The sequence below is a fragment of the Chelonia mydas genome, chromosome 7 (assembly GCF_015237465.2).
Source record: "Chelonia mydas isolate rCheMyd1 chromosome 7, rCheMyd1.pri.v2, whole genome shotgun sequence".
Classification (NCBI taxonomy): Eukaryota; Metazoa; Chordata; order Testudines; family Cheloniidae; genus Chelonia; species Chelonia mydas.
In genome coordinates, this window is record NC_057853.1 from 22,437,335 (window position 1) to 22,462,376 (window position 25,042).

The 25,042-nt window shown below is 45.5% G+C and overlaps 1 protein-coding gene across 6 annotated transcripts in view; it reads right to left on the minus strand.

The window, feature by feature from the left end:
* Positions 1-2,294: 2,294 nt before the first annotated feature.
* Positions 2,295-25,042, minus strand: part of MGLL (monoglyceride lipase) — an 82,930-nt gene continuing 60,182 nt past the window's right edge. For all 6 annotated transcript variants that reach the window (XM_043550830.1, XM_037904064.2, XM_037904068.2 and 3 more), the window contains 4 exons: positions 23,748-23,858; positions 17,169-17,258; positions 8,318-8,533; positions 2,295-6,480 (listed from right to left, as the gene is read on the minus strand). In XM_043550830.1, coding sequence (XP_043406765.1) covers positions 6,355-6,480; positions 8,318-8,533; positions 17,169-17,258; positions 23,748-23,858 — 543 coding nt within the window. In that variant the 3' untranslated portion in view covers positions 2,295-6,354. The remainder of the gene's footprint in view (positions 6,481-8,317; positions 8,534-17,168; positions 17,259-23,747; positions 23,859-25,042) is intronic.

Sequence of the window (25,042 nt, forward strand, 5' to 3'; positions counted from 1 at the left end):
TGCCCTACTCTAGCATGCAAAGCTGTAACCCCCTGCAGCTGAGATCACTACAACCAGTGCCTTCCTTGTCACTGCAGTTCAAAGCAGCTTTTCCCCACTCCCACTGCACTGTGCACATTTGTCAGCTAATTACTTTTGCGTTTAGGCCCAAGCTGTGACAAATACCAAGACTGACCACAGGGCTGGGGAAAGGGAAGAGGAGTATTCTGATTTAACAGATTGGGGACTGAGGCCCAGAACTATTCAATTACTTGTTTCTGGTCACAAATCAGGTTTGAAATATTTTGACTGCTCAAACCAGAGCCTTGAATTCTTAGGAATGCTGAGTCAGCACTTCCCCTTCTACAGTAGCAGCTATAATAACTAGGGTTTCCAACTTTGTAATATTTAAGAACCAGACACTCCAGCAGGAGTGCCAGAACCTCCCCTGCCCTGCCCTTTCCCCTGGAGGACCCACCCCCCATCCACTCCTCTTTCCCCCTCCCTCGGTCGCTCACTGCTTTTCCCCTCTCCACCCGCTCCCTATGTGGGGCGGGAGGGACTTGCCTGCAGAGCCAGGGCTGGGAGCTGCAGCCACCCAATGCAGGTAGGAGATGATCCTGGCTGAGTAGGGTATGGCATGGGTGATGACTCTGGGCCTCCCTGTCTCCTCTGCCTGCAGTAACTGGATTTTGGGTGTCCAGTCAGTAGATCTGACCGGACACCGTCAGATCCCCTTTTCAACGAGACTTTCTGGTTGAAAATGGGACACCTGGCCACTCTAGTAATAACGTGTACCAAGCATGTATGTAAAGTGAGTCCCATGGAGGGGTGTGTGTGTGTGTGTGTGTGTGGCCTGTCTAGCATGGAATCCTCTTCAAACTGGGCGATTCCCTGCTCTCCTTGGACAAAGATCCTCTAGTGCTGTTTGTAAACGGGGCTGGAGCATGAGAGGAAAATATTTCTTGTGTTCTTGGCCATAACCCACCTCTCTGCCCAGTGTTGTGCAGCTATGTATGTAGGCCCTGATCCTACAGCTCTCCATGTGGCTGGATCTCTTGGCCTTTATAGAGCCCCAGTGACTTCAGCAGACTCTGCCTAGCGTAGCAGGTTTGTATGTGCAGAGCCAGTTCCAGGATTGGGGCCCTAGTTTATAAAGGGTTTTGTTATCAAAAGGAGGTGCTCAAGTAAATGGGTAAGGTCTTTGGGGAAGGGCTTGTATCTTCATGTGTGAGAGCAGCCCCCCACACTCTGAGGGTGCCCCTGGAATGTAAACAAATACAAGGGGCCAAGTGAACCTCAACTTGGGAACTACCAGCCCCCTAAACTTTGTTTCAGAGGAGAATCCCCCAGTCCCCAAAACCTGGTTCTGAGTTGCAGCTGTGGCCAAAGGTTGTGTTTTAAAATATTTCTACGACTGTAATATTACAAACTCTTCTGGGTTGCTTTCAGCATTTGTAGAATAACCGCTATCGTGGGGTTAAAAACTAGTTTGGTAAATTTCAGCCCAAGTCATATTTTCAAAGCTTTTTATAAACCCTTGAAAACTGGCCTGTAGGGAAAGGTGAGCAGTCCCTTCCTGTGTGGGTTACAGTACACTTCCCCCCGCCCACCCTCCACTGCTGTGTAGCGAAGGCACCAGGGCAGTTTATTGGATTACGGTAATGGTAGGGTCACCAATCAGGATCCAGTCCCCATGCTGCTAGGGGTTGTGCAAACATGTAACAAAAGGACAGGCCCTGCCTCGGAATGCTCAGGGCTTGTTTACACTTGGATTCCTTGCATCAGTGAAGCTTCTCTGATGCAAATGTGAGGGTATGTCCATGTAGTGTAGACACTTACTTACTACAGTGATGGAAGGGGTTTTTCTGTCACAATAGTAAATCCACCCTCTTGAGAGGCAATCACAAGGTTGATGGTCAGCCTAATGGTGTCTATACTGGGGTTTAGGTTGACGTAACTACTTCTCTCGAGGCTGTGAATTTTTCATACCCCTGAGTGATGTTGCTAGGTCAGTCTAAGTTTTAGGTATAGACCGGGTTTAGATACACTGTGGTATAGCTACACTGGTGTAGACCTTCCCACCCCAACTAGCCTTTACATTGCAGGTTTAGGACAAGATGACACGTGGTAAGGCTGCACCTGCTATATTGCTACACTGGAGATTGCAGTTCAGCAATATCTGTGGCTCAGCTGTCTCCCCCCCCCCCCCCCCCCCCGAAAAACCTGAAGTGTTTTAATAACCCCCCCTCTTTCTACTGTTCTTTTGCTATAATCTGATGACACCAGCAAATAATGCTCCCAAAGACACCACGTTCAGAAAACATAACTTTATTATTAGTTGCAATATACATTGTATTCCTTTAAAGAATCCTAAACTTGTACACACTTTTCCCACTGAAAATACATGTATGCACATGTGTATATATTATATTCAACTGGAGCACAATGGAATGACGGGCTCAGAAATTACTTGGAAAAATAAGTGATCTCTACAGGTTTATGCTGACAGTGTGCTAGGGTGACCAATATAAAAAGAGCAGGCTAAATAGAAAACTGTGTGGATTACACATTATGAGTATGGTCTTTTGATGCTATGCTTGGTACTTGTAGTGATACTGCATATACAGTAGTTACAGACTACTATTGCTCTGTCATAAATGCATTCTATACTCAGAGGGAAACTATCCCCATTTGTCTCAGCAGAGCAATCTGGAAGTTCATAAGGCCAGCAGTGCTCCCCATAAAGTGTCCATGATATTTGAAAATAAAGGTTTTAATTACATTTCTGCTGGTGGCAGATCTTCCTGCTGCTAATGAAATTGCTCAAGAAGGGATTTCCACTAGGACATGGTGGAGACTAAATGTGCCAGTTTAAGCCAGTTTGGACCTGTGGCAATGGATCAACTATAGCAGCAAGAGTTTAAATGTGGGGCGGATCCCCAACTCCTGTCAATCAGTGTAGCACAAATGACCTCACTAGAGCTATGTTAATTTACACCTGCATCTTAAAGTCTATACCGAAAAAACACTGATTTACACTACCTGAGGGTCTGGCTCTGTTTCTATGTTAAACAGTGAGATTTGAGCTCTATTCAAGTCTGTTAGAAACTGGCCCTCAATTTCTCAGCTAGGTCTTCCTGAGGCCCAGTTTCCCAAAAGATAGTGCTTCAGAAAATTGTCTGAGAGCAGCAGCAAATGTCAGTTTTGCCAAATGTCATCTGAACGCTTTATTTTCAAACACAGCTTCCCCTGCCTGTGTGACCTTGCTGAGCTTAGCTGGACAGAAGGACAGGTTTTCTTTTTATCATCCTCATTTCTTCTTACATATTGCTTCCAAGCTCAGGAAGAAAGCAGCTCTCTCTCAGGCTAAAGAACAGAACTGATCAAAGGCACTGACCCCAGGACTTCCTATGGCCACATACAGGTTCTAGGGAGCAGCAGGGCTGCGACCATCACACTGTAGGGTTAGTTCTTTCTTTCAAGTGCTTGTTCATTTAGGATTCTCCCCTCTCCCCCCGAAAAGAGCTCAGTACTCAACTAATTCTGCTCCAATTTAAGTCAATGGGAGCAGACTCAGGACAACATTAGGTGCTTTTGAAAATCATATCTTCTAATCACCTCTTTTTATTTATAAAATATTTCTAGTACTCCCTATGTCACCTTAGCACATATCACTGTATGATTACACCTACCCTAATGCATGCTCAAGGCCTAAGAGGTAGGCAGGGTCTCCCACCACTGCAATGTCTCCACGCTCACCGTCTCTTCCCAGCTCATGGTTAGTGTGTGTGTGTGGGGGGGGCGGGGGGGGAACGACCGACCTGTAGGAGAAAAATGTTGCCACAAGCCAGCTCACTGGACACTCTTGAGCATGCAATGCCTGAGCTTCACCTTGTGTTGATACCCAAAAGCCACTGTAGGGGGTTTACAGGTGTTGGTGGTAGCAGTTGATTGGCTGGAACAGGATTTTAAATTCAAGTCGAGCTGAACTGCTGAGATCTATAATGATTTCTCAGATTGCAGCCAGGAAGCTAGAGCTGTACAAATGCCAGAGCCAATCTGTAAAGAACAGCATTTCTGATTAGATGCACTACACAGTTGCAAGCACAAGGATGACTTCCATTAACTTCTCAAACCCTTATTAGAGAACAGGTCTGAGCTCATGAAAGTCAGTCTCTGATGCCTGTTGTTATTGCACAAGGTTACCTTTCCTGTGTCCTGCCAGAATGGGCTTCAAGGGGAAGTGAAATATTGGTGTAATAGTGGTACATTGCCTTACAAGCCACTGAGACGGCACCAAACTGTCATGATGGGAATACTGCCCTACTCTCCTCCAGGGCAGAGTTGGAAAGGGAGCAGTAAGGACCTGTGATAGCTCCAGCTGCTGTACAATGCCTGTGTAAGACACATGCCCCCTCTACAGTGGAAACCGTGGAGGATACTTGCTTTTCCCTGTGACGAAATGCTTCCCGCACCCTCTGCAGAACTTTGATGGACTTATTGTTGAAACGCCTAAGAGAGTGGGAGGAAAAAACTAAACTCTCCCTTGCATGTGGGCAGAGGCCTATTACTAAGGGCATGTCTGCATGGGACATTGCCTGGCAAAACTATCCTGGTATAATTATACCAGTATAACTGATCTAAGAGTGTCCACTGCTATAACTGTGTGGATACTTGTATGTCCACACAGGGAGTTTATACCGGCATAACCACAGTGGTATAACAGTACAGTTCTGGCAGTTGACTCCCTGTGTACACGAGCTGTAACATAACTACCAGAGGAAAGGCAAACAGGTTGATGCAAGCTCACTTGCCACGTGAGTGAGTTTTCACGTTGAAAGTTCTCCTAGAAGTCTTCCTCTAGCCTTGCTGGTATGAAAGACCAGTGAGCTCTGGCATTTGGATCTGTAGCTTCCAACCAGTATCAGAATCTGCTGGATTTACGAACTTTCTGGTGGCAGCTGTCTTTGTGGTAATTCATCAGTATCCTTCTGTACAGCTTGTTCTATGTAGCCCCAATATTCAGATACAGATGTTTGGCTACTTAGTGTGCTCTATGATATGCTTTTAACTGCCCACCTAACTCTCAGGAGCAAGTGTGACCCTTCATTGCCACCCAGCTAAGACACAGCTGCTAAGTCTAGGAGAATCCACCCAAGAAATGATCATTTCACAGAATCGGAAGAGCTTGCAGGGAAACCTAATAACATTATGAGGCTCTTATTAAATAAGTGGACTGTGAGGGTACATGTCAGCCGTCTCAATGCCCTTCCTTTCACTAGATGTTCTGAGCTTGACTAGCATTTCTGGCCATCTCCAGCTGATGAGGGGAAAAGGCCAAATGATTGCTGTAGAGTAGTTATGAGAGGAATGGACCATGGTGGGACTACCTTGCCATGGCTACAACAGTGCAGGGGTGAGGACAGTTAGCTCCTTCTTCAGACTCTGCTCCCTTCCTCAGTGGCAGCTCTCTGGGCCGCCAAGATACACACCATATAGTATATTAATATTTCCTCTTAAATAAAATTTTGACTTTACATCTTAAGTATCAGTAGCACAGAGTAGCTCATCTTGCAGAGGGGAGAGGGTTTGGTATCTGGAAGTCACACAGTTTGTGTGTGCTTAGTAGGTTTTAAGTATCTTATTCTACAATAGTCCTTCTCCTCTGTGAACTCTGCTCTGGTGCTGGGAATTAAACAGCGGTTAAACAACATGTCTTTCTAGAGTGCAAACTGGTAGGGTAGGTCCCTACCCTTCAGGCCTCGTGCTAAAAGAGGTTGCTTCAGATTGGTTTGACCTAGAAAATTAGCTTTTCACCTTCAAGTATGGAATTATTCCTCTCTCCCCATCCCCAAGCTCTCTTTGCTAACTCTCTCTAGTGTTCCCTTCTCAAGGGTAAAGACTTCTTATACAGTATGTTCTGCAACTGCGGGAGCAGGGAAGGGGACCGTACTCCGCAGGATTAGAAACGGAATGAAATGAAAGATGCAGAACTATTGAACATTCCAAAGATTATTGCAGAATAAAAACAGCCTTGGCACATCAGGAATTCCAGAGAAAACAAAGAACATGGGGGGTGGCGGGGAGGGGGGGGGGCTTTTGCAAACAGGAGCCTTGTAGTACAATAACCAACCTGGAAAGTTTTTTCAGTGACTTCTTCCACTGCCATAACCCCCTTTCCTGCTTTAGGGCAATGGCCTCTTTAAATGACTGAGTGGAGTCTCCGTCCTATGTAATAGGAATGGCTATTCATAGCAAAGTATCCTAGGAGTCCCTCTAAGTTAAATCTTTTCCAGAGAGACTTTTTAAAAAAAACCCAAACAAACAAAAACTTCCATCCCCAGAAGACCATTGGGAAGGTAACAAGGTGGCTTAAGTGTGGCTGGGTCCTCCAGCTGCCGAGACTTTCTGACCAATCCATGTTAGTATTTCCTTAAACACAGCAGTGCTGACCTCAGGCAGCTCTTTATGGAGAGCATGATAGGCCTCGTCATACACCTGCAATCAGAGAAAGAACACAGGTTCAGACAAAACCCCAAAGAACAAAGCAGCCCTTAGGTCCCATTCGCCAGTGCCCACAATCCTGACATGCCCTGCACACGTCTCGTCGGTCTTCCTGTATTTCTTAGATATGGTGAATTATGAATATTAAGGGATGCCACCAACTTGAGGTCTAGTCAGTTTCAGCAAGGGAGTTAACAGGAGTTCTCAGGTTTCACGCCTGTCGTCTCCACACAGGTTTGCGGTGTTGCAATCTCAATTCCTTCTCCTGCAGTTCTTTCCATTCCCCTCTCCATATGGGGGAGACCCACCAACAGGAGAATGTGCCATATAATCACATGTTCAAAAATGGCCTCTGATTTTGGGTTCCCGATTTAAGACACCTTTCTACAGCAATGCTGAGCACGTGAAGCACTGACTGACTTCAGCTGGAGTTGGGAGAGCTCATCACCTTTGAAAAACCAGGCTCCAGGGCCCAGAGCCACTAAAGTATTTAGACACCTAAACTCATTTGGTGCTTAAGTTTCTAGGTACAAGTTCCCTTTGTGCTTCAGTTTTGGCCTCTGGGCATTTGCACTGCTGTCTCACTCTCATCTGGACACCTAGTTCCTGCCTGAGCCCCGGAGCAATTCATGAATTGTGGGGAAGGCAGATGTTTGGCCGTCTGAGTTGCATGCAGGACCTGACCCCGTAGGCGGCCTCTGAGCACTGGATCCTGAGTCTCCCACCTCCTAGGAGGCGACCTAACCACTGGACCTCAGAGTCATTTCCCTCACTTCCCTCTTTCTCTGACCCAATGATTGTTCCATTGTGGATAAATACTTAAACAGTCATTGGGCCAGAGAGAGACAGTTAGAATAACTCTATTGTCCAGTGTTAGGGCACCCATCTGAGAGAGGGGAGAGCCAGGCTCCAGTCCCCCTGCTCTAGTCACTCTCTTTGAGTGCCCCATGCTGCTCCATACCCTCTGCTGCAAGTGGAGTTTAATAGTGCAGACTCTGGAGATGGTATTGATGTTATCAAACCTAGACCCACCGTACCCAGGCAGAACATTCCTTTGCCTACTGCCCTCTAGTAAGGGAATCAAAGCCATGCAGACCCATTGTCACTCTTTTATTTTAATCCCTATACAGTGTGTATGCTGAGAAGCACAAGTCTCTTGCGAGGGCTGCTTTCATGCACTTAAGCAGTGGATATAACTGTTCCCTCAGGGTCTCACACCCGCCTTCCCAGTCCTTGTATCCAGTGAGCCAACTGCAGCATATCAGGCTTTCAACCCAATGAGAGGCAGGAAATATTAATCACACCCTTGGCATGTAAACGCAATGGGAGGCGTTCCCACAATCCTGGGTGTAATTTCACTCTTTTGATGCCTGAGATAGATAGTTATTTTTCTGACAACAAAAGCTTTTGCTTGGTCTCCCCGTCTCCCTTTCAAGTTCATTCATGTGCTAACAATTGGTTAATCAGCTGTGTGCTCTCTCCAAATGAGCAGATGTGGAATGGCTTTTGTTCAGCTGCTTTTGGAACGTTCTCGCTATACCTTTATGCAGTGAGGTGGGCCTGGTGTGAAAGCAGCCTGACCAGTCGCAGAGTTTGGGGGCACTGGGTTACCTGGTTGGGAGCCCAATCCTGGAATGTGCCAAGTTCTTTCAACTCCTTTGGGTATTCAGCACCTCCCAGAATCGGACATTTTCCCATGCTCTGCACTCTTGTCAACAGCACCTGACACCTGCTCTGACAGTGACTCAGTCAAATCCTTAAGCCTACACTGAGCAAAGCAGAGGCTGATATGCACAACATTACACCCTTCAAATACAAGAAGCAAGGTGACCTTAAGTGTTTTGTCCTGACTCTGCACGGTGTCCATCAGTAAGTAGGAACCTTTGATGTCGCAGAGCTTGTCGGGCAAACCATGTAGCACCAAGATTGGTAGAGTCAATTTAGGCAGGGATCGCTCTATTTTGGCAATGGCATTCATCAGCTGGATGACAAAGGAGATCTTCATGCCCCCATGGTAGACCAGGGGGTCTGAGGTGTAAGATTCAACCTATTGGAGGGGGGGGAAATCATTGTCAGCAACAGTCTGTTCCGAAAATACAAGGCAGAGCCCTTCATGTGTGATGAGTCTGTTTCCATCTATTGCTTAGGCTAACCATTTCCCACCCTCAGTGGGCTCCTGTGCCATTTCACCCTAGATCGGGGTAGTCAATTTATTTTTTGTCAAGGTCCAAATTTCTTGGTCAAGGTCCAGACTCCAGAGAAAATAATAAAAATAATAATATAATAAATAAATAAATAGATTTTGAGGTCCATTCAAAAGTGCCTGGTGGTCTAGATTTGTCCCGCAGTCTGCTTATTGACTACCCCTGCCCTAGAATGATAACCCCAGTTAGCAGCCAGGGCCCATCACCTCTTGTGCAACTGGAAACTGGGCTACTCCAAACTCCTCTCTTACACCACTGAAAAATGTTCATGAGCCAAAAACACTGGGGGCAGGCAAACAAGCAGCATCAGTCAATGGACTTTGCCCAGGGGAGCTCCTTTCTGCGCTTACTCATGCTCTGCCCTGGTCTCCTACCACTCAAAGGTGGCAGCCTTTCTCCCCCATAGGCAGTTTTTCATTCTGCTTTATTACAAAGCTGATATTGATATAAGCAATTCCTGAGTACCAGTAATATCTCTGGTGCTGAGGGGCCCTGCCATGAGTCACTTTACCTCTCTTTCCCTCAGTTTCCCCATCTGCAAAATGGGGATAAAGATGTTTATCTGTCTCGCAGGAGGGTTGACGGTACTGATTAGCTCCTGCTTGTAAAGCACTACTAAGATGAGGAGCTCTGTGTTGGTGTTAAGTGTGTATGCGAAGATGGTGCTTGCAAAGATGATGGGTCTCGACAAGGCATGCTGTCTTGAGCCCAATGGAGGCTGCTCTGCTTAAGCTGGAGCATTGCCTGTTGGGGCCTGTAGTATCCATGGGCCACCTCTCTGTATTAAAGACGAAGGTAACTTCAATCTGCACACTATGTGCTCACTATGTATGGGCCTTGAGCTCCTGATTGGGCAAAGTTTTTCTTAGTTTAAACTATGAGATAAAGTGCCAGTAGGCCAAAAACCCCACAAAAAAACCCCAAACCCCAAAAAACCACATACCCCAGCATTTCACTTGCAAATTTTTATCCTTCTCTTGCAGGCTGGCTAAGAGCAGAGAGTCAGCATGAAAAATCTGGAGTGATGAATGTTGAAAACGAGGCACTGGATTAATCAGCACAGGGTCTGGTAGCTAGGAATGGGTAGTTACTGCATCAGGGATATCTACAGTAAATATTTGTATGCTGTATACAGAGAAACGAGCTTTGGCAGCCTACGCAGGCTTTACCAGCTCAATCTTTGCCAGCGCATTTTGATTATAGGTGGATCCCTGGCACAGCCGCCGATTCCTCTAAAGTCTGATGTGGTTTTAAAAAAAAAAAAATCATCATTTATTTGTAGGTTGGCTGAAGGAAGCCTAATTTTTCTTCTCTACGGCAGCGTTTCCCATGGTGGGTGCTGACCCCCCAGTGGGTCGCAGGAAGGTTCTAGATGGGTTGCCACATCCAGGGCTGGATTAACCAATCACCGGGCCCTGGCCCAAAGCAAACATACACTTCTCCTAGCTCGGTGCGGAGGGGAGACCCCAATGGGGGGCGATGGTGTTCAAAGGCAAGCCTGCCCTGCTCTCACCCCACACCGATAGCTCCTGCCCTGCGGGGCTGGGCATGGCTCCCCACTCTGGTCATTGACACCTAGTGAATGAGGTTGCTGCGCCACTCAGGTTTCGCACGGCTGCCCCTCCATGACGAAAGGGAAGCCAGGCCAAACTGGATGACACTGCAATTGTGTGTGCCAGGTTGCCACGCTCTCAGCAGGGAGCTGCACCCAGCCCTGTGGGGCAGGAACTGTTGTTGTGGGCTCTGTATAGGGGCAGGCTTGCTTTTGTACACCCTTGGCCGCCTCTCCTCTCTGCCCCAGGCCATGATTAGGGGGGTAATGCCAGGGTGAAGGTTGCCTATGTGTAATGATGGGTCCTACAAAAAGCAGTTGGTGGATTGCCTTAGTACGAGACCATTCAAAAATAACCCCCCCTCCCGCCTCCGCACAGCAGCCTTCTATGGTAACAGTTCATTGGACACTGAAGCACAATTAATTCTTTGGCAGCTGACACGCCCCTCGTAAAGTCAGTAAATTACAAAGATAGTTATTCTAACCGATGAAGTGTTTTAAAATGTGCCCATTGCACCCTGTACTAATTCCAACAAGCAAACAGGTTAGTCTAAACTCCCTCCTTACTGTGCTTACACAGACACCACATCGGAGCATTAGAAGGCTCAGAGATTGATTCTCTGCCCCAATCTGATCTCTGTGACAGGCTCAGGTGGCACAAAAGGACTGGAAACCATCACCCCTGTTCTGGATACCGTCCATGTGGGGAACCGAGGGGAGGCCCAGTGGATGTAGAGCCAGCCTCCCTCCCCACCACCTTTAGCACAAGAGATGCATTGGGGCAGGGATGGAATGGCTAGGACACACACTACAGCAATCCCTAGTTGGTGGGTGGTCCTTAAAGGAGCATAACCAGCAGGCACAAGTTAGAGTGGCCCCTAGGCTGCTCTGTTTTTTGCCAGGGCTGGGCCAGAGAATCAGGGAGCTGTAATTTAGCTATCTGATGCCCCCTGCTTAGCTGGCCCAAGTGCAGGAGAGAATCTGCCATCAGTATCCAACTCAGGAGCATCTCCTCTACTCATTCACTGACTGAGCCTAATTCCATAGATTATTTTAGCAGGGTGATTGCTTTTCCTTTCCTTCCCCTAGCTGAGATCTCACAAAATGAACAGTCTAAGGCTATGTCTACACCCAACTTTTGTCAGTAAAACTTTTGTCAAGTAGGGGTGTGAAAAAATACCCCCCAAGTTTTACTGATGAAAAGCACTGGAGTGGACAGTGCTTTGTTGGCGGGAGACCCTCTCCTGCTTACAAAGCTACTGCCACTCATTGGGGGGTGGTTTTATTTTGCTGGCAGGAGAGCGGCTACACGGGAGACCTTACAGCGGCACAGCTGCACCAGCACAGTAAGGTTCACGGTGCAGACCTAGCCTAAGAAGAACCCTCATCCTCTGCTGTGCTGATGGTCTGGAGAGTGATTACAGATTTGCCCAGAGAGAGAAGTCTTACCCGGAGCCCTGAAGCTCACCAAACTTGGGCTCTGGTTGACCATTGCAGGGAGCAGGCTTCACAGGAATGGTCCTGCCACTGAGACGTCCATGCTGCAGGGCTTGGAGAGCTCAGTCCCAGGAACTGACAAGAGTGACCCATATTACAACTGTCCTGATGGATTACAGGAAACGAGAGCAAATCTGTCAGACTGCTGGGTCCCTGCCCATTTACTTGGGAATGTTGTCCCTGGTTGGCTCAGAGGTGAGCCTCTGATTGGACTAATTAACAGCGCCAGCGTCCATGTGACTTTACTGGTAGTATGGGATCCTCTCCCTGACCGTGCTGGTGCAGTTTGGCTTCTCCTCTGGAATCACTTAAACTTCTTTCAAACAGCATACTCTGCTGGAGACAGCAAAGGGTCTCTTTTAGAGCCCCCCACAGGACTAACCTTTTAATTCGGCTCCTGCTATTATGGCCATGGATCCTGCAAGACCCATAGGATTCCAGTCCTGCTGCAGGGCTCTACACTTGTCCTGTGCAGGTCCATAATCCCCGTGACTGGAAACTCAAGTTATGGGTGTGTTGGAGTGGACCCCGAAGTGAGGGGCAGTTACTAGAGGAGAGAGAAATGCAGTATAGCTCCCCTCATCCTGATGACACACCCACCCTGAGGATCTGAGACCTAGCCCCTGGGAAATGCTTGGAAGAGCCTGCTGTGGAGGTGAAATGCTGGCTGAGACTGAGCTGTCAAGGCCTGTTCTGAGGAGGCGGTAAGCATCCTCGACTCCCAGAGAAGTCAATAGGAGCTGAGCATGCTGAGCACCTCCCAACATCTGGCCCTCAGTCAGTATCCACATAGACTCTTCAGTGCCTGGAAGTCTTCTCTAGAACAGCTCTGAGGTTGCACCATGGCTGCTGTAGATACCTCCAACCTCCTCTGCATTCCCTACAGGCAGGCAGCCTTTTTCAGTGGGACCCTACTCTCGTGAGATACAACCCTGCTCGTTTTAAATATCTGTCTTGTTCCGTAAACTGTCTCAATCCCAAGAGGCTGCCTTTCATGAGAATGAACCGCCCTTCCTGTGAACCGGCTCATGGAAAAAGTTACACTTTGGCTTCTGGAACACCCAGTTCATCTAATTTTGTCAACTCTCACTTTAGCAGCTGGTAACCTGACATTTTCACCCAAACCCATTAACTTTTCCTCTGCAATTTAAACAAAAGCACAGGGTTCCTCTGGCTACTTAGCAACTGGCTTCAGCCTAATCTGGGAGTTATTTGCTGGGAGTTGTGTCACAGCACTGCACTAAGGCAAAGCAGCTTTGAGGGTTTTTTATTTTTTTTACTGAAAGCAACAGATGAAGGATTCCAGGAAAAAAATCAAGAGGGGTGGGTGGCTGGATTGACAGACGTTGCCTTCCCATGGAGTAAAATAATGTAGATTAATTCATATGAGCTGCCCCCTTCCCCGCCCCCGTGTAGTGCCATAAATGCCAAGAGATGGCCTAATGGGTTTCTTTCTTCTTTTTCTCCCCCCCTACCACAAACAACAAAGAATTTTTAGCTACTGAACAGCAGACAAATCTTTTGTGTAGATGGCGGGTGGGGGGATCTTTGAGAATGATCGACATTGTGAGAGGATAAAAACAGCTAATGGAAAAACAGTCCTTCTCAGAAAGTTAATGATCTGTGCATGGGGCAAACACATGGCACAGGGCATGTCTTGGTGAAAGGAGGAGGAAAAAGGGAGAAGGCTTCCTCTTGAGCCCTCAAAAGAAAGTAGAGAAAAGGGGAAACCCTTCCACTATGCAGCAGGGCAGCTCGTAATGGGGCAGGAGATGAGGATTAAAGAAATGTTCTCTAGAACGCTGGGGATGCTGAGGATTAGTTGTAAGGAGGGATAAGAGAAACTGGGGTCACCTTCCAGGCTCTGCATCACTCTGTCCACCTCAATCTCTGCTCTTGTTTCTTAACACTCCCCGCTTGCCCACCTTCGCTCTGCCAGCGAATTCTGTCTCATCTCTTCCTTTGTGCCTTCTTCTACTCTCATGTCTGCGCTCTCTGTCTGTTTTGGAAACCCTGGGTCACCTCTGCTTCCTTCCTCTGTTTCCTGTTCTTCCTTCATTCTTAGTTACAGCTAGCGGGGCCCCACTTTCCAGGATCGATACCTTGGACAGTGTCTGCATGGTGGGTCTGGTCTAAATACTTGGATCCGGTTCAGTCCATTACTCCTTTCCAGCCCTGGCTTGGGCTGGGGTCTGTGGGATCCATCACAGCTGCCAACTATTTTTTTTTAAAAGAGTCTCTTTAAGACAGAACCATCCACCAGGTCTCCTGGCGCATTTGTGTCGCCCACCGGTTTAGACTGTCAGCTCTGCTTCTGGGCAGGGGCTGCATCTTTCCTTTCCATCTTGCACAACACTAAGCATGCTGCCAGGCAGTTATGGCTGTTCCAACACGCACTGAAGTGGGGATCTTTCCACTGATTTCAATGGGAGCTCGATCAGGCCTTTAACAAATACTGATGAGGACGTTAGATTCTGGGTTACCTCTCACCCCACTTGTTTCCTTGCACTTGATAAGGAACTAGATCTACCAAATGTCTCCACTCCACCATGTACATTTCAGTCCCTACATCAGAAGGCCAAGCCTCCTGTGAAGACGAACAAGTGAGGGAATTCTTGGAGGACTGCCCAAAGATATTTATAGAAAACAGAAAGTTGGTCTGACGGATGATTAAATTCAACATGTAAATAATGGATGTTTCCAGCACAGTGTGTGCTCAGAAGCTGCAAGGCTTGAGTCTAGGGCTTCATCTACACTGCCCTGCAGTTTGGACTTCAGGAATGTCCATAGTAGTGCCCACTAATGTGCTGGGAAATAAGGTGTTCGCCTTGTTGTGAAAGCAACGGTTTTGTAGACAAGTCCTAATCAGGCGGACCGATGATCTGATCCAGTGCTGCAGAGGCAGGATATTGGACAAAATGGGCCAATGATCTAATCCAGTAATTAGATGGACCAATCTCATATGATAGCTCTTACCTCCCAATGACGGACACAGCACAGAAAAGGAAGTGGCAACAGGAGAAGCTAAAACTAAGAGGAAGAGCATGAAGCTAGAGGTGCCTTTGCCAACCCCAGCAGTGAGCCTCACAGTGAAGGCCAGCATGAGTAAGTTGCAGGAAGAAAGAAAACACAATTATTCTTATGGTGGACTGTACCCTGAGGGTTACCATGGACACTTCTGAATGTCACCCTTGCAGCCGCCACTGAAATACCTAGATAAAAGTGTGGGAGACTGTAAATAAATTTCTGAAGCTGGTCTGTCCTTAGATCAGAGTTCACACCCTGTAACAATATTTAGCATGTTCTTAGCACCTTCCATCTGAGAACATACCCCTTCAAGGTAGGTATTTTTACAACCATTTAACAGATGGATAAACTTTGGCACAGTGAGTTTAAGTGGTCACATAAGTCAGTGGCAGAACCAGGCAGGGAAACCCAGGAGGCCCTGCTGTGACAGCTATGGCACGGTCTCCTAATATATAGGCTGTGGCTTTGATAGACCTTTTACTTTATAAACCTGGTATCACTTATCCTTTAGAACCCAGGAATATAATTCTTCCTTCATATGATTTTATTGTACCTTTTCTCTACTCTGTTGCTTACACAAAGAATTATTGGTAACACCTTCCGTATGATGGAACACTAGTGAGTAGGATGGTGTTCCTATAACAATGGAAACGGACCGTATTTATTTATCTGTGTATGTTTTGTACATCTTTTGTTATGATAAGGCTTACCAAAATATCTGAGGACATATACATTACAAAGTGGATGTATACTAATGCTTTCTATGTTGGTTCTTACACTGAGTCCAGTGTCATGGAATCGCAGTATTTGCCCTGTCTAATTCTCTCTTCTCTAGCTGAAAAATCTCAAAGGGCTTTTCAATTTTGATGTTTTTAACCCAGTGAAGTATAAGTCCCTTTTACAGACAAGGAAACTGAGGCACAGAAAGAAGAAGTCACTTGCCCAGAAAATCTGTGTCAGAGCCAGGTACAGAACCTACGCGTCCATGTGGTTTATCCACAAGACCAGTCTTCCTTCCAATTTACCTACAGGGCAATTTGGCAAGTTGAATGTGCAAACAAAAGTTAAGTGTATTGTACTTCTATATGTATCAACAGCCTGCTTGCTCCTTATCTAGTCAGCCTGCATTCTGATGTCAGCATGGACTGGGACCCGCCTAACCGCCCACAGCCGGGGAGTTCATTAGCATCTATTTAAAATAAGAATCCAGCTAGTCAGAGACACTGAAAAATTACAGCACGCCTTGGGGGCATGTGGGCTGCCACAGAAGTAAGCATTCACTACACTTACGAAGCGCTCCTGCTTTTTAGAGACCCTTGGGTGCTATCTTCTGTCATTCCAGTTGATCTTAGAAATGAACTAAAATCCTGATTTGTGATCCCTTCCCAGACACAGCTGTTTCATTCAATTTTTTTTTTCCTCCCCAGCACTGTAAATACAAACCTAAGCCTCCATGTGGCTGTTTTTTACTGAAAGGCGTGGGAGCCTTTTTAGTGGTGCTGCTGCAGCAGCAGCTGACAAGACATCTGGTTTTACCAGTACTGCCAAACCAGGCTGTCTGTAAGCAGGAGGAGGGGTGTTGCTTTTCCAAACAGCAGCCTGGTCCCACAAGTCTTGTCTAGACTGGCAAAAATGGGGGCCTACAATTCACAATGGTAGAAGCTCTAATTAGTTGCATCGGATGCATCTAATGTATCCGATGAAGTGAGCTGTAGCTCACGAAAGCTTATGCTCAAATAAATTGGTTTGTCTCTAAGGTGCCACAAGTCCTCCTTTTCTTTTTGCGAATACAGACTAACACGGCTGCTACTCTGAAACCTGTAGTTAGTTACAGTGATTAAATGATGGGGCAGGGACGATCTTTGTACAGCACCTAGCACCATGGGGGTCCTTCTCTATGACAGGAGTTCCTAGCCCCTATCTCAGTACAATACATATAATAGTAAGTGTAGATGAGACTCAAGCGTCTTTGCTACTGTATTTATGTGAAAAGCCGATTAAGAGAAATGTGGTCTTCAAAGTATCTGAGCCCTGTCTAAACTACAGCTTCTATCACTGCTGCCCCGTTGGAGCTGCACTTGGTGGTGAATTATGGGTCCCATTTTTTTGTTGTTGCCAATGTGACCATCACACAGCTCAGATCTTAGATCTCCTGCCCATAACTGGACATGGATGCAGAGTGCACTGAACTAGTGACTGAATGGTTCCAGACTGGACTAGTCAGCTTATGAGCCAAATTTTCTGTTGATGTAAATGGGCACAGATATTGGCTGTAAGGGCATTTCACCCCTTTCCACTAGCAAAGAATTTGGCTCAAGGTGTTCAGCCCCATTACAGAGGCCCAGCAGTGGGGCTATGTACCGCCGTTCCAATGACTTAAAAAATGATATTAACATCCTCACCTCCTTTTTGTTCCGGGAAACCACATTTGGGTCTATAGCTCCCAGCGTCAGGTTTGGTAGAACAAAGTTGAGCACTTTAGCTGCAAAAACCTGTGGGATATGAATGAAATAAATTAATTGGGCAGCAAGGAGAAGAAATACGTAAGCCAAAGCCTCTGCTGGCATAAATTGGCATAGCACCACTGAAGTCAACAGTGTCCCGATTTGACACCAGCTAGGGATCTGGCCCTATATTACCAAACTGTCACGAAACCAAAGAATTTGGATATCCACCGGCATCAATTACAAGAATGGGCACAATACTATGAAATATTCACAACCGCCCTGACATTACACTCTGCATTTCTTCCCCTTGCAGATGAGAGATCAAATCAATGTCGGAAAGGCCTGGCTTAAGCAGCCTGCTAAGGGTCATTGTTTTATGGAGCTGGCAGTATCCCTGTTGCTGCTGCCCCTTCCTACCATCACTCAGTTCTGATTTCAGGCTGCAGCACTTAAGTGATATTTTGTGCAATTTACAGTGCTTGCCGAGGCTGGACTCTCTTTGCTAAGCACATTCTCCAGGGATTCTGCAAATAAACAGTAAAATGTGTCTGCATTGACTAAGGAAATCTATTGCTCGCTTGTCTCCTGGGAATCAAACACAAAAGCATTCAGCAGCCTGAGCTTGAAAGCACTAGCATGAGAAAGAACATCCTTTATTTCAGTAACATTCCCCAATCCCTCCAATGCAAGATTCTTCTCTGATAACTGTCTTCTAATTCAGTGGTCACTGCTTAGAAAAGATGACAATGTGTAATTGGCCTTTGTACTGTCCTACTGCATCCACAGATACTACCTGCAAGATTAATTTGTAATCTGCATACTCTGCTTGTGTTTGAAAGCACAGACTGTAAACCATTACATAGGATTATCTGATGCTCTTGTATCAAAGATACTATCCAAAGGAAAATTACCAGGATAAAATTAGAGTTCTCCGAGAGTAGCAAGGAGTGAAGGCTCATAGTAAATGTCAAGGAAACCCCATTCCTAGGGGGATATGTAAAATCATGTAACTTTCACCTTGTACACTGATACCCCATTGGTACTCCAACCCCATGAGCCAAATTCACTTCCACTGAGGTCAATGAAGTTGCACCAGGCATGAATTTGTCACCATGGGTATATATACAAGCTCATAATTTCAGGTAAGATTCCTATCTAGGGATGGAGCAAATTTTCTCTGGCCTTCTTTAATTTAAGACACACTGTTATTATCTGCTCTCTCTCTCTCTCTCCGCCTGTGTGTGTACTTATTTATACCCTCATGATGGGAGTCTTGCAAAGAGAGAGTAAATCTGAATTTTCCCACATGCGAGCACATACTCTAATGAGGCTCACTTTTTGTTGTCATGGCTCCACACACTTGTGGTTACCTAACCTTTAGAACATAAGAACGGCCATACTGGGTCAGACCAAAGGTACATCTAGCTCAGTATCCTGTCTTCCAACAGTGGCCAATGCCAGGTGCCCCAGAGGGAATGAACAGAACCGGTAATCACCAAGTGATCCATCCCCTGTCGCCCATTCCCAGCTTCTGGCAAACAGAGTCTAGGGACATCATACTTGTCTATCCTGGCTAATAGCCATTGATGGACCTATTCTCCATGAATGTATCTAGTTCTTCTTTGAACCCTGTTATAGTCTTGGTCTTCACAACATCCTCTGGCAAGGAGTTCCACAGGTTGACTGTGCGTTTTGTGTGGAAAAAATACTTCCTTTTGTTTGTTTTAAACCTGCTGCCTATTAATTTCATTTGGTGGCCCCTAGATCTTGTGTTATGAGAAGGAGTAAATAGCACTTCCTTATTTACTTTCTCCACACCAGTCATGATTTTATAGACCTCTGTCATATCCCCCCTTAGTCGTCTCCCTTCCAAGCTGAAAAGTCCCAGTCTTATTAATCTCTCCTCATACGGCAGCCGTTCCATACCCCTAATCATTTTTGTTGCCCTTTTCTGAACTTTTTCCAATTCCAATATATCTTTTTTGAGACAGGGCAACCACATCTGCACGTAGTATTCAAGATGTGGGCGTACCATGGATTTATATAGAAGCAATGTGATATTTTCTGTCTTATTATCTATCCCTTTCTTAATGATTCCCAACATTCTGTTTGCTTTTTTGACTGCTGCTGCACATTGAGTGGATGTTTTCAGAGAACTATCCACAATGACCCCAAGATCTCTTTCTTGAGTGGTAACAGCTAATTTAGACCCCATCATTTTATATGTATAGTTGGGATTCTGTTTTCCAATGTGCATTACTTTGCATTTATCAACATTGAATTTATCTGCCATTTTGATGCCCAGTCACCCAGTTTTGAGATCCTTTGTAGCTCTTTGCAGTCTGCCTGGGACTTCACTATCTTGAGTAGTTTTGTATCATCTGCAAATCCCCTTTTTCCGGATCATTTATGAATATGTTAAATAGGACTGGGCCCAGTACAGACCCCTGGGGCATACCACCATTTACCTCTCTCCATTCTGAAAACTGACCATTTATTCCTACCCTTTGTTTCCTATCTTTTAACCAGTTACCAATCCATGAGAGAACCTTCCCTCTGGTCCCATGACTGCTTACTTTGCTTTAGAGCCTTTGGTGAGGGACCTTGTCAAAAGCTTTCTGAAAATCTAAATACACTATATCCACTGGATCCCCCTTGTCCACATGCTTGTTGACCCACTCAAAGAATTCTAGTAGATTGGTGGGGCATGATATCCCTTTACAAAAACCATGTTGACTATTCCCCAACAAATTATGTTCATCTATGTGTCTGACAGTTTTTTGTTCTTTACTATAGTTTCAACCAGTTTGCCTTATCGGCCTGTAATTGCCGGGGTCACCTCTGGAGCCCTTTTTAAAAATTGGTGTCACATTAGCTATCCTCCAGTCATTTGGTACAGAAGATGATTTACATGATAGGTTACAGACTACAGTTAGTAGTCCTGCAATTTCACATTTGAGTTCCTTCAGAACTCTTGGGTGAATACCATCTGGTCTTGATGACTTATTACTGTGTAGTTTATCAATTTGTTCCAAAACCTCCTCTAATGACACCTCAATCTGGGACAGTTCCTCAGATTTGTCACTTAAAAAGAATGACTTAGGTTTGAGAATCTCCCTCACATCCTCAACCGTGAAGACGGATGCAAAGAATTCATTTAGTTTCTCTGCAATGGCCTTATCATCCTTGAGTTCTCCTTTAGCATCTCGATCGTCCGGTGGCCCCACTCGTTGTTTAGCAGGCTTCCTGCTTCTGATTTACTTTAAAATGTTTTTGCTATTACTTTTTGAGTCTTTGGTTAGCTGTTCTTCAAATTATTTTTTGGCCTTCCTAATTATATTTTTACACTTCATTTGCCAGAGTTTATGCTCCTTTCTATTCTCCTCACTAGGATTTAACTTCCACGTTTTAAAGAATGCTTTTTTGCCTCTCACTGCTTCTTTTACTTTGTTGTTTAGCCATGGTGGCTCTTTTTTGGTTCTCTTACTATGTTTTTTAATTTGAGGTATACATTTAAGTTGAGCCTCTATTATGGTGTCTTTAAAAAGTTTCCATGAAACTTGCAGGGATTTTACTTTTGGTGCTATGACCTTTTAATTTCTGTTCAACTAACTTCCTCATTTTTTGTAGTTCCCCTTTCTGAAATTAAATGCTATGGTGTTGGGCCGCTGTTGTGTTTTCCTCACCACAGGGATGTTAAATTTTATTATATTATGGTCACTATTACCAAGCGGTCCAGGTATATTCACCTCTTGGACCTGATCCTGTGCTCTACTTAGGACTAAAACAAGAATTGCCTCTCCTCTTGTGGGTTCCAGGACTAGATGCTCCAAGAGACAGTCATTTAAGGTGTCAAGAAACTTTATCTCTGCATCCCGTCTTGAGGTTGGCACATGGTTTGGACATGTTCTCAAAGCTTTCACTCATTTCTCGCCAAGTTGAGTCAATAGCAACAAACCAGTACCGAAATAGAGGGCCTGGTTCTGATCTCCCGTACCTCCAGTTTTACACAGGTGCAGTTCACTGACTTCAGTGGAGTTACTCCTCATTTATAACTGCATGAGAGAAGAATCAGGCTGTGTGTGTATGTATGTTTGTGCATGCACACACACATCCTCTGTGTGTGCATATATACAAATATTACTTATGCACAGATATAACTAATCTTATGGTCAAAATGACTGACTGCCAGTGATAAGGAGGTATTTGGACACCGTACTCATAAGGAATTTCAGAGATATGTGAAAAGCCACATTACCCTTGTAAATTTAGTGTAGGGGACATCAGTCAATACCGCTTATAGCTCAGTGATTCTAAGAGCCAAGGTCACTGCCACTGGAAAAATAATCTTTCATGTTATAAACCAGAGCTTCCAGGGTCAAAAGGTTCCAATGTGGCATCATTGATTTTGTGAGGGCCATGGTGATGGTCTATAACACAATGGGCTTTTAATTAAAAATACTGTGTTGTTAAACACCCTAGCTACATTTGATAGCTGAAGATTTTATCTCCTAACCGGTTTGAAGCAGCAGCTGATGCAATATGGATTATTTAGGGAGTGGTTGGCAGGCCAGACTCAATAAAACGGAGAAGACCGTAATCAGGCAGTTTTGGTCTGGGGCAAAAGAGAAGTGAACAGTACATCCATTCAGGTTTGGTAAACCATTCAATCTTACCCTTGTCCACCCCAGTCTGTAAGAGAGAGATCTCAGACTGAGATGGAAAAACGTCTGAGGGCTTGCTACACACCAATCTGTATGGGTTTTTAACTAGAAGTGTGATTTAAAACTGATTTTGTTAACCTGGTGCAAAAGGCTTTGTGGGAATGCCTAAACCAATATATACTGGTCTTATATTGAGCCATCTTAAATTGATTAGGAACAGGTTTAAGCTAAACTGAAATAAACCACTCTTAAACCAAAATAAGAGTGTCTACACAGGGTTTTACCCCAGTTCAACAAAATCATTTTAAAAACAGATTTAGTTGAAGTTAAGCAAACCAGTGCAATTTTAGTGTGTGAAAATAAGACCTGAGTGATCAGAGAAGTTGTAACAAGAAGTTTATTGGGACCAGCTGACATCCAGCCACAAAGAAAAGTAAATGGACCTGGTCAGTAAAGGCCAAGTGGAATGGAGAATGGTAACAAAGGTCAGACAAATTAGAGATGGAAAAATCTCATTGGGTCCCATCTAATCCTCTCCTGGGAGGCCAGTGCAGGATTGTTTCTTACAGAACATTTTTTAGGGATTTATTCCATCTAGTTGTAAATGTTTCAAGCAATGCAACCTTTACCAGTTCCCTTCAGACACAAACAGATTCCAGGGCTTACTAGGGACATGCTTTCTATTATTCATCTTATATTTTTCTTTTCATACTTCTATACGATTCCCCCTGGTTCCATCTCCTCGTGCCACCAGAAATAATCCCTTGCCTTCTTGCTGTTTACATCCTGCACATAATTGAAAACACAGGGCCAATTTCTGGCTGCTCTTACTTAGGTGAGCAAGAAGGGAGGAAAGTGCATTTGTGCAATGAATAGCCGGGTGCTTTCATTCTCTGTGGGAGGGAGTCACAGGGCACGGGGAGAACACAGGCTGCATTTTTAAAATGCATGGTGGCTGCCACTCCTGCATATGCTCCCCCAGCACCCCTTGAGCTGTTCTGCCTGACTCTGTCCTCCACAGCCAGAATGCCTCCAGGTGCTACCCCAGGTGCAGTACTGTTCTGTACACCTCTTCTAACATTCCTGTGGCTGGTTAAGCTCTGTTCTGTGGCAGCAACGACTGCGGGATCTGGGCCTTTCTTATGTTCCATCTGATCATCATTTACCCAGGCCACGCCAAACTCTTCTTGCCACAAGAGAATGAGCGTGATGGCCCTTGCTCCGTCGCCAGGGAGCAGGTTCGGGCATGACAAGTAAAACAGCTCAAGGGGGCTATACGCACCACTGTTAAAGCTACTGACTTTCAGCCCTTCCTGAGGAGAAGAGCAGACAAATTACCTGATTGTTTTTCTTTGTTTCCATCTAGAGCATTAGAGCCTTACTGTGCAAGGTGCTGTGTGCCCTATGGGGAGCCCTCCTTTCTCACTGACTTCATTGGGTGCTGAGGGTACACAGTGCCTTGCAGGTTTGGGCCTCCAGTCATTTGCCTCTGCATGCTTTGTTCTCATCACAGACTCTTCTCCTGCTCCAGCGCAGGAAGAATTTAATCATCTAGATTTTTTTAATCCCTCTTCCCTTTTCTGATTTGACTAATAAAAAAACCAAACTTCCTGAAGCAGAGGCCACAGTAAATTCTCCTTTTTGAATAAACAGCATTTGCTTAGAAACAGGGGCTGATGGAGGAAGAAAGTGATGGCTGGATCCCACGTGATGCAGAGAATGGGGATCTAGGTAGGACACCTGCAGTTAGAGACAGGATTTCTTTCATAGTTGCTTCTTTAAAATGATCTGATCACAAGAAGAACAATGTGGTCCCTCTCTTTCCTGTTTTGTGTGTGTGTGTGTGTGTTTTTACATCCATTGCTATTACCTTGATAGGCGTCGCTGCCTCTGGGCTTGCTACAACTAAAGGAGAAATTAACACCAGGCCTGAAAATTCGTTTGGTCTCTCGCAGGCAGTTAGGATGGAGATGGCTCCTCCCTGCAATACAAAAGTGAAAGGCAGCCTGAGCACAAATACAGATGATCATTCTTTACTTTTTGTACAGCATGGTCGTGTGCTGGGCACTTTACTGGCAGGTACAAAACAAAGTTCTCTGCTCCAGGGAGCTGGCTAGACACTTTGTGCAAGCAAAAGATGGAGTAATTAGAAGCAAAGGGGTAGATTTGTTGCGGGGTTTTTTTGGAGTGGGATGGCTGGCTTTTGGAGGGTGGAGTAGGATTTTGTGATCTAGGCTTCAGTATTGCAAACCCTTATGCACGTGCTTAACTATATGCACATGAGCAGTCCCATGAATTTAACTGGATTATTCATGTGCATAAAGTGTTTGCAGGTTCAGGGCTTGAACAAGCCTCTGTTGGGAGGTCTAAAAATTAAAGGTCTCTTGGAAGTAATATAAATTTCCCGTGAGACCTGAAGGAGGAGAAGGTGGGGACTTGGTGGAGTGGATCAGAGAGGTGGCTGCATGACAGAAGGTGTGGAGATGAGCGGGAATGGGACACAACCGTAGTGGAAAAGCAGGCAGTAGTTTGTACCCAGTATTTCCGAGTTATACTGATATCTATGGGTAACAAAGTATTGTCACCTGGGAATGGAAACCATAAAAGTTTGGATAATTACCGTAGGCCCAAAATTATCCTCTGGCAAATGTCTCTTTCTTCATCCCCCCCCCCCCCCCCCCCCCGAGCAAACAGTTCACAGAACTCTACAATCAGCAACCTACTCATGGGCAGCAAGTTAAAAAGAGGCACATTCCCATGTAGTTTCAAGTCAAGTGCTGGCAGGATTGCAGAAACTGTGTGAGAATTGTAGGAATTGGGGTGCTTGGCTCGCTTGCTCAGTAAAGATCACAGAGGATTAGTTGTTAAGGAAAATGCTTGGCGAACTTACATGCTGCTGAAGAACCACTGGCTTGTTTAAATGGAGCAGCAGCAAAAAGAATCTCAATGACCTTATTTGGCTTGGTACTTGGAAATTAGCTCCTTGTTACACAGGCTTAGAGCACAGTGAACTCTTAAAAGCATGCCATGCACTTTAGATCAGAATTCTTGTTTATCGGAACATGGGGTTAAATCCTGAAGTGCTTATTCATATTTTGTACGCAGGGACAATGACCGTGACACCAATAGGAATATTGCCTAACTGAATCCACGGGATTTGGCCTG